The 10,773-nt window shown below is 37.5% G+C and overlaps 1 protein-coding gene across 1 annotated transcript in view; it reads left to right on the forward strand.

Annotated features, from left to right (window-relative positions):
* Window positions 1-873: 873 nt before the first annotated feature.
* LOC144960383 (uncharacterized) overlaps window positions 874-10,773 on the forward strand; it is an 11,141-nt gene continuing 1,241 nt past the window's right edge. The window contains exons 1-4 of the mRNA XM_078893467.1: window positions 874-1,017; window positions 6,290-6,584; window positions 7,239-7,714; window positions 9,442-10,773. The exon at window positions 9,442-10,773 is cut by the window's right edge and continues 1,241 nt beyond it. Of these exons, the coding sequence (XP_078749593.1) occupies window positions 874-1,017; window positions 6,290-6,584; window positions 7,239-7,714; window positions 9,442-10,773 (2,247 nt within the window). The remainder of the gene's footprint in view (window positions 1,018-6,289; window positions 6,585-7,238; window positions 7,715-9,441) is intronic.

Below are 10,773 nucleotides of genomic sequence, written 5' to 3' on the forward strand. Positions count from 1 at the left end.
CTTCTTTCTTCTTCTTCTTCTTCTTCTTCTTCTTCTTCTTCTTCTTCTTCTTCTTCTTCTTCTTTGTCATTTTCTTTCTCTTCTTCTTCTTCTTCTTCTTCTTCTTCTTCTTTCTTCTTCTTCTTCTTCTTCTTCTTTCTTCTTCTTCTTCTTCTTCTTCTTCTTCTTCTTCTTCTTCTTCCTTGTAGTTTTATTTTGTCTGTCACTGTTTCATGCACACACATTTTTGTCAAATAATTATCTTACACCAGTGCCTGCTCTCTAACTCGTCACTCTGTGTTTTAGTGAAAGCTTCTCCATGCCATAATGTGTTACAGTGAATGACATATTCCGTCGGGTGGTGAAATGGGATTGAACTGAGATATTGCCAAGTTTAGTTAAAAGTTTAAATTTGATCAAAAAAGAGTTCTTGTCATAAATGATTAAATCAACCATTTTTGTACATCATAGGGAAATATCAAAACTTATATCACTTCTAAAAACATATGTTTTTTACAGCTAGTCAATTTGAAAAACTATGAAATTTGAGAAAAGATGCTGGATACCTTTCCCATACATCTGACCATAGCTTCATAAAATAAATCACCCAATTTACTTCAAATAAAGATTAAAATGCTCTGGAGAGCATGTTCTTTCAGAAAATGAAAAAAAAAATCAAAATCCAAAATTGTCACCTTCCGACTGATTATGTCATGCACTGACGCATAATATAGTGACCTGAATGTGACGGCCCTCAAAGATTTCAAGAAAATAATAAAAATGAGGAACATTACGAGTGGTATATTTCTATGGATTAATGATAATAGTTATAATAATAACAATAATAATAATAATAATAATGTGAGGACGTTAGTTTTTAGGTGGATGTTAGTCATGGTTTTTATGTGGTTGGGGGTGCCTTTCTGTGACGGACATGGGCGCCTAATGGAACCCCCGGCCAGGAACAGTATGTGGAGATTGGGGTACCCAACACCCGTCAATTATGACGATAACGAACTGTACTGTGGCGGTAGAGTAGTGAGTGACAAAATGTGTCTATTTGTTTGTTTGTTTGTTTGTTTGTTCATCTTATAAACGCATTGCATTAATTAACTCACTCAATCTTATATATTGTTTTGCTACTTTTCATATGGGAAAACATGTATTAAAAATGATCATGTAGATAGATAGTTGTATTCAACTACCATTAACATGTAAAAACTAAAAACATCAGCTTTGATACTAGGCCTATAATTTGTCTCATAAAAATGTAATTATAAATAGGCATGGGGTAAAAGTAACTCGGGTAAACTACGAATAAAGTCGGTGTTAGGGTTGAGTGAGTTAATATAATATTATGGTAAATAATTTAATCTGAGGAAGGCGAAGAGCAGGCCGTCCTAATTCTTGAGCTTTTCTTTGTATAGCGCAATATCCACTCAACGTGCTCAAAGCGCTTTACAAGGGGTAACATAGTCACAACATCCGCCAGCCGGATACAGCGTACCAACACACCAAACTGTGTGAAACGTTTAATATTCATATTCTGATTGAGAGAAATTAGTGAGAATTAATCGTTTTAACAGCTGTCTAAAAACAATAACAAAGAGCTTAGTGACGTCAATTTCGTTCCATCTATTTTCTTTGACTCTGAAGTAGATAGAGAAGGATGGAAACTGTTTGTCTGTGGCCTATACCCTGACCCAGGGTGAAAAAGGCAATGATGATGATGATGATGATGATTGCTTTTTTTACGAACCACTCAGAAACCCGCCAAAACTCGCCGAAACCCATAGTCTCAGGTTCACTCCCCACTGGTGTACAACTCCTTGAGTCCCAGGTTCACTCCCCACTGCTGCCTATTTCCCATAACGTTGTCGGATATTGTCGCTGTGTTTCGGCGGGTTTCGTAAAAAACACACAAAGGAAAGTGCTTTCGGATAGACTAGCGTCCTTTTAAAAGGGTAGCAAGCAATTTCTCTGGTTCGTTTCACTAAATAGAAATATGGATAAACTCCAAGATATGCGTAAAAGTCCTTCAAATCGAAAAGAAGTGGAAAAATAATACGCTTTCGGTTTAAGTGAGTTATATTGTATTTTAAAAGAAAAGCATTATCGCAGACAAAGCACGCATACAAACACGCCCCCCCCCCCAACACCCACACACACACACACACACACACACACACACACACACTCACACAAACATATATACACACGTGCTTCTATAAACACAAAATCACGCAAAGAAAACACGATTACACACACCATATGCAGTCGCACAGTATTCACTAAGACAAAGGCTTTGTTTGTTTTGGCCGAATTTGTTTGTTTGGCGGGCTTGTCAAAATATTTGGAGTGAGTTAGTTGCCCAGTCGAAGAAATTCACACACGCACTGTGTCTCACGAGATATTCGTAGCGCAAATAGTCCGGTTTGTTTCATGGATTACCAGACAAAAGAACAAACATCTCAAGTGAGAAATGGACAAAGGTTATAGATAGTATGCAGATGACGTCACTCAGGCCTTTGTTATTGTTTTTGCCATCCGCGTTTGTGAGTTGTTCTCACTAAACTGTATTAACCAGACTATAAAAGTTCATGGTTACACAAAGTTTGTGTGTTGGTCCGTTATATTTCCGGATGGCAATGTTGTGAACTCCTTGGCCAAGCGCATTCTATCTATAGATAGCATGAAGTTGACGTCACTCAGGTCTTTGTCATTGCTTTTTGCCATTCGAGTTTATGAGTAATTCTCATTGAACTGTATTAACCAGACTATAGATAGTTCAAAGATGGCGTCACTCAGGTCTTTGTTTTTTTGCCATCCGCATTTATGAGTAATGCTCACTGAACTGTGTTAACCTGACTATAAACGTTCATGGATACACACGGTTTTGTTTGTTGGTCCGTTATATTTCCGGATGGCAATGGTGTAAGCTCCTGAGCCAAGCGCATACTATCTATAGAGAGGATAATGAATTTAACCCCGCCAAAACTACGCTTCGGATTGGGAACAATACAGACAATGGACGATTAGGGTTAAAAACCCTTCGTCAGCACAACAATAAACAAATGAATGAACGTGGAAAACAAATAAAATATAATGGAGTATAACTTGTGGCGCCTATCAAACCGTGGCCTTTGTAACGTTATGGCCTGATACCTTACTTACCTTACCCGGGTTCCATCTCTTTCCAGAGGTCGGATGTCATGGCTTTCCATCCTTCACGGTCCATTGCAGCCTCGTTACAGTCTGCCATGCGCCGTCCTGTAGCTTCCTTGATGCCATCTGTCCAGGATTTCCTTTGTCTTCCTCTGCCTCTCTTTCCTTCAATTCTTCCCTCCATTATCCTTTTTTCGAGACTATCATGTCTTCGCATATGTCCAAAATATGACAGCTTTTTGTGCTTCACAGTCAAAAGAAGTTCTTTTTGTTTTTGGCCCATTAGGTCGAGGACTTCGATGTTTGTTTTTCTTGCTGTCCAAGGTATTTTCAGTATTCTCCTGTACGTCCACATCTCAAAAGCTTCAATACGTTGTTCTGTCTGTGCGGTTAGTGTCCACGTTTCACAACCATAAAAGAAAATGGACTGATACTGACCAAAAAATGACGTCAAAAAGCCATTCTTTTGCCAAAAAAACAAAAACAAATCGTGAGTTGTATTCAATAGTTCAACCAATGAAATAACTTGTTTCCATGAGCTCTACTAACGACAACTCACTAGGCGGTGCAAAAACCAAATAATGACGTCAAACTGCCAGTCCTTTTGGGTTTCAGTGTCAGGCTATACATAACGATGGCTACGCTGGCAATTAAATCCAAAAAGACTGTCATTTTGACGTCATTATTTGGTTTTTGCACCGACTAGTAAGTTGTTGTTAGTAGTGTTCATGGAAACAAGTGGTCCCATTGCTGTTGTTTGTTTGTTTTTAGGTGTTTAACGGCGCTTTCGACACTATTTAGGTCATTTAAGCGCCCGTTTCTGTCTTTTATCAATTTGTATCGGCCTTGAGGGGCCATTCTGCTCAAATCGTGTACTGTTGTAATAAAATCTTTATAAAATCATAATAGTTACATGTTTGTTATGTAAAAAAAAATATTTATTTACAATTTCTGCAGGAGTTCACATTCCTGCAGATACTTTAAAATTGTAAGCGGGTCGACCATTGAATACAACTCACGATTTGTTTTCTTTTGTGGCCAATGACTGGCATTTTGACGTAATTTTTTGGTCAGTGTTAGGCTATAAGTTAATGATGACGACGGTCTCAATAGCTCAGGTGGTAAAGCACTCACTTCAAAGACAAAGAGACCGAAATCGACTACGGGTTGGGTCGATATATTCTTTCTGACCAACCTTACTTCAGTGAAGTGATTGGGTAGCTGGATCCAATAGGTCTGACAGACGCCATCGTTATGTTATAGCCTGATACTGAAATCCAAAAGGACTGGCAGTTTTACGTCATTATTTGGTTTTTGCACCGCTTAGTGAGTTGTCGTTAGTAGAGCTCATGGAAACAAGTTATTTCATTGGTTGAACTATTGAATACAACTCACGATTTGTTTTTTGTTTTTTTTTTGGCAAAAGACTGGCGTTCAGTATCAGGTCATAACTTTACGAAGGCCACGGTGCCAGGCTATAACTTAACAATGGCTTCGTTGGGACCCCCCAACTACACAACTGGAGAATGTGTTTGAAACAGTGCCAAAAACAAAAGTAAGAAATAAAAGTATAAGAAAAATACAATCCAGAAAAATCAGTCTTCCCGGAACATCTTTTTTCTTTCTTGGAGTTTGTTTTTGTTTTTTTTCATCAGTCGTAACGTCACTTCCTTCCTAATGACGCATGGTAACTTAGTAACCCTGGCTCTAAACTATCGGAACAATGGCGGACGCCGTATGAAATATCTCTCCGGAGAGCATAAAAGCGTATCCAGAGGAAAAAAAACCCAATAAATTTGATCATGTTTTGACTTTTACACGTTCTGTTTACAAGGCATATAAAAAGTTCTAGCCAGCCTATAAGATTTGTACTGTTGTCTACAAATCCCTGAGCACGAACAGTCCCTCCTACATTAAAGACCTTCTAAACATATATGTCCCCAATAGAAACTTGAGGTCAAGCAATGACCAATCAATCCTTGTCAAACCTAAGCCATTGCGTAAAATAGGTGAACAGTCTTTTCAATTTTCGGCCCGCCGTTTTTGGAACTCTCTCCCGTCACACGTGAGATGCTCGGATTGGTTGACAACGTTCACATCTCGCTTAAAGTTTTATCTTTTTACGTCATAACGTTGCAATATTATTTTCATATTTTGTTGTTGTTAAATTGAATTCGTATCATGTTTCCTTCACACTTGTCTCACTGTAATATGTTTTGTTTTATATCACTGTAAAGCGCTTAGAGCCTGTGACAACGGGGTAAAGCGCTATATAAATGCCATTTATTATTATTATTATTATTATTATTATTATTATTATTATTATTATTATTATTATTATTATTATTATGAAGAATAAAAATTAATGATTTTCTTTGTTTAGAACCAAGATGGCCGCCGTTGCTGGGCGACGCGAAATAAGACTACTGAATCCAATTGGATTCAAAAGTCTGATGTCACGTCGCCCAGCAACGGCGGCCATCGTGGTTCTAAACAAATAAAATATGTACTTTTTTATTTTTCATGCTGGCTCCAACTTTTCATATGTCATGTGATCAGAATGTGTAAAAGTCAAAACTTGATCAGATTTATAATGTTTTTTTGTTTTTTTTCCCCCTCTGGATACGCTTTTATGCTCGCCGGAGAAATATTTCATAAAGGCGTCCGCCATTGTTCCGATAGTTTAGAGCCAGTTATTAAGTTACCATGCATCAATCATTACGAGGGAAGTGACTTTACGACTGTTGAAGCGTATTGTTCAGATCATTCATAAATCTTACACGGGTGATTGCACCCTCGTCTTTCAATTTGACAACTGGATAATAAATTTGAGCCCAGCTTTTGTAGAGAGCCGTGGGGTTGCATGTAGCCCGGGATCATGAAAATAAATGTGACCCTTTGTCTCAAAGCGGTATTATGTCGGAACGAATCAGATGCTTAAAAGCCGAATTAAATCGTTGGACAGCAATAAATCATGTGATTGATGACTCGGTTGGACGAAAGCATGAATATAGATCGTTCCCATTGTTTGATTGTCTTTTTTATGGTCATGTCTCGATCTATATATGTTAATTGTTGCTGTTGGGTAGGGGACCCCTTTTTGAAGCGCTTTGAGCACGTTTAGTGGATATTGCATTATAAAATTGCAATACATTTTTTTTCCTTTTGTCTTTTATCTTTTCTTTTTTTTTTTTTTTTTTTTTGGTTTCAAAAGGGCTATTTCGAATTTCGGATTTGTCCTGTAGATGACCCATTAAAGGAAGTCACCCACGAATGCCTCGACAGGAATGTACTACATATTGCGTCAAACCCGAGCCTGCCTCCGAGGTACCGCTACAAATTGGACAAGGACAAAAACAGTGAGATAGTTAACTATTCGCTCGTTCTACCACCAGGATTAACGTGTAAACGCTGTGTGCTGCAATGGAAGTACAGGACAGGTAAGATTTTGGGGATATTCGATTCGCTCAGTTGGTAGAGAGCTTGCTTCACACCCAAGAAGACAGACCAAAATTGACCCCGGAGGCGGTCGAGATTTTAAAAAGAAATGTTTTCCGAGGCCCCTACCCCTGTCCACCTAGCATTTAATGGGTAACTGGGTCTGTTAGATCTAGCGGGAAGTAGTACTTTTCGATGGACAAGCGTCCTGCCCAAAGGGTAGCAATTAATCAATTGTTATTGTCCGTTTCACGCTGTTGAAACCGGGATAAACTCCGGATCCATGGGCCATAGGGCTCTGAAGGATTCGTTTTTTTCGTTTGTTTTAAGATTTGGTTGCTAGGTCTGAAAGGTCTGATAGAACATTCTTTCCAATGTACTATTGATGCTTTGTGAATTGATGGATCAGATGTAGGGTTTCTCGTACCGTCACTGAAGTCAAGCAATGTTAAGCGCGATGAGGGACCGGTTGGGTGACAGTGATCGTGGAAAATCTTCGTCCCGACCTTTACTATGATTTTGTTGTATTTGTCTGTATTTCATTATGATACGAATCGTTATTGTGTTTGTTGTTGCTTTTGTTGTTGATAATATCATTATCATTACCAAAAAAAAAATACCATTTATTTTGATTCAAATTGTCTTTACCGTTTCAGGAAACACGTGGGACAAAGACCCTGATGGGACTTATTGCCTTGGGTGCGGTCCTCAAGAAGAGTTCTATAATTGTGCTGACGTCAGTATTTCGTCACGGGATTCCCGTGTAAACAAACCAACTCTTAAAATATACGAGAAAACACCCCATACCCAATCTGCCTCCTTTACAAATGACGTACACAAACAGGAAATCTTAAATAATAAGCGTTTGAGATTTGAATTTCTGCATGGAAATGGATATGAAGACGAACGGTTCAGAAATTTGGAATTCAGTGGAAATGAAATAGGAAAGAGTATAAACAGTCACTTCTCAAAAATATCGACACCAAATCTCATCAGAAAAAATGTATATAAGGACAATGACAGGAAAAGTAAAATTGTTGAGTTATCCAAGTTTGAGTTAGCAAAGGGTCACAGACATAGTGTTAAAAATGTCGTACCGTACACATTATTTTGGGATAGATCTTGTCACAAGGTGCGTTCGCAACTCGCAATGGATGCGAAGGCCGCTTATGACCTTAAAGTGTGGAGAGGTAGACGTGGACGTTACAATCACCAACAGAACACCGTATCTGACAAGAGAGCCATTATTATTTATTTAAAGTAAAAGAAAGGGGAACAGCTCATAGTTATTGAGCAAAACAGAATAACATTGCATATATTGACAGGAAAAATCAAAAGTACATACAAGTAAAAAGTAGTAATGCAATATAAAATTCATGTAAGTTTTAACCAAAATAAACTATACTTCACCCAGGTTCCAACCGTTCCATTAATTCCCACTAATAATGAAATTATTAATTACATATAGGGTCAAAATAAACTGTTCATATTCCGAAAGGAGAATAAAATTAATCAACAAAATTGTTCACACAGGGTGCGGTGTTCCAGCCTGTTCAAATCCAAAATTGTTCCTAATAAAACACATAGATCGAGTGTTACTTCCTCATCTTTACAAACGTTACATTGTATTTTGTTCATATTTCTCAAAAATTATATTGTTCAAAAGGGTTCAAAACACATTTACCGGGCGCTATGTCCTAGCCCCGTCAAAATTACAAAGTTCAAAGATGCAAACGCATTTACCGGGCGCTATGTCCTAGCCCCGTCAGCTCTTCACTATATTAGAAGATATATATATATATATATATATATATATATATATATATATATATATAGATATATTAGTAAAAATGAAATTAACATAGACACAATGATAGCGTAAGTGATCAATTAGTATTTACTTAAAAATAATTCATTTAACTGAGGTCACGTTCTCAATTTCAACACAATTTAACTCAATGAATTAATTATTCACTAAAACAATAAAACTTTATATTATTTTAAACTTTAAGATAAGTGAAATAATTTTACGATATTAATCACTTAATCACTTGATGATTACTCAGCACATCAAAACAATATTATAAATTTTATATAATCTCACCGAGCACAAATTACAAAAACACAATATCGCTTAGAGCCCATAACCGGGTACGATATACAAAATACTGGCCATATTAGGCCCACTTCGGCTACAATACAGCCTAAAACACAATGCTGGCCAACACACAGGCCCAACACATATCGCCTGAGAGCCCATATTCGGGTGCGACATAAAATACTGGCCACTTTGGGCCCTTTTCACTGTGGCTTCAACATAGCCAAACAGAATTCCAGCCAACACACAGGCTGTACAGGTCTTCTTTCTTCGACCTCAAATCGCAGACTGCCAGTTGAACATCGGCCCAAGCAGAAACATAGGACAGGGTATCTAACGGTATCTCGGTTGATGCATAAGATTGATGAGGGTGTTTTAACACTGATGGAACATGATAACCCTCCGTTCTTTCATTGCCTTCATAGTCTACACCACCCACGGCGAAAACAAGGGAGTCCCTATTCCAACACCCATCCTACACTCATAAATCATTTAATTATATGGGTTTGATTCTACCCGAGACCTTGGTGGGTAGGACAACTATCTCCCTTTGTTACCTAGAAGGCATTTCTTTACAGATCTAAACAAAATCCTACTTCGTTGCCAAAGGGAAATAGCAATGACTATAGAATCAAGGATACATTCGAAAAACAATCAAATCCAGATAATTCAGTACTTGATTCAGACAGTGAGCGTAGGATTACGAGTAAAAATAACCTACATTCTTATGAGGCAATGAAAGTATACAAAAACAATAAAAGAGCAGCGTTGCTGTTTCAGTTGCAACTGGCAAAAATGAGTCAGTTGCAATCCTTGAAAAATGTCCAGGCAAAGATGACCAAAGAATATCAGCAAGGACTCCTGAAGAAAGCCAGAGAGCAAGATTAAAACAAACCCCAAGAGAAAGAGACATCGGTTCAGTCTTGCAAACTCTCAGCAATGCCAAGGCAAATAATTCTAAATTAAAAACACATAGGAGACACGATTTCAAATCAATCAATAACATGTCTCAAGAATTGAAGAATAGATTATTTTTAGACAATAAAACACACCCAAATTCCACGTCGTACATAAATCATATGAATTTAAATGATTTGAAATTTAGTGGAGGAAAACACAGCAAGAAACAGCCAGTTAAACATTTCACAAATAATATGGAAACCAAGCCACCGTACTTTCAGAAGAAGATACTTGGATGGGTGCTCAAAGCTTTACGGGCGCACAAATTTCAGTCACCACATAGCACCCATAGTCGTCTTCATAAGCCTTACAACAAAGCAGAAAGACAGCAAGAACCTGTAAAGACCAAAATAGAACGTGAACAAAAGTTTACATCAAGAAAACTTAGAAACAATGGAAATGGGACCGCCGGCAAGACAAACATAAACAAACCAAATCTAAATTCGAAAACCAATAAAGGCAGCCATGTCAATACTCCGTTCCACATAGTGCCGAGGGATGATCACATGTCTAAAAATAAACAGCAATCAAAAAAAAAACATACAGAAAACCTGATTCACAAAATCGTTAGAATTTTGCTTCAGGCTAAAGTTCTCGACATTTCAAAGTTGGATATGGAAATGTCAGCTGACGGCGTTTGCAAAGATAAAAATATCAAAACAGATCTTCAAGAATTTAAGCCACCTCAAAAATTTGAAGAAAGGAATTTACATAACTATAACTTTGAAATGATGTCAAATCATGGCTTAACAGATAGTGAATATGATGAAAGAAACGAAAGAAAAGTGGAAGGTAAGATAGGCACATTTTCAATATCAAAAATAAGACCCCCAAAGCCACAGGCTCTCTATCCTTATTATGGTAGACTTGCTTCTCTTGACAAAAATCCAGTTGAAATCAGTCCATACAGTATTGGCTTTAATAAAAAATATTCTAGAAGAAACAACAAGAACAAAGATGTGCGTTTTGATTTAACAGACCAAAGTGTTCGAGATTCCAATGAAAACAGCCATGTAGACACTCAGAAGCCACCTAGGGTTCAAAAATTTGTAAATAGTTTGGGACAATCGCAAATAAACCGGAATACAATGGTAACCAGCGGTCATAGTTTTTATCCTTCTTTCATCCCACAT

The sequence above is a fragment of the Berghia stephanieae genome, chromosome 15 (assembly GCF_034508935.2).
Source record: "Berghia stephanieae isolate SIO BIC M18660-M18661 chromosome 15, UCSD_Bste_1.3, whole genome shotgun sequence".
NCBI classification, from domain to species: domain Eukaryota; kingdom Metazoa; phylum Mollusca; class Gastropoda; order Nudibranchia; family Aeolidiidae; genus Berghia; species Berghia stephanieae.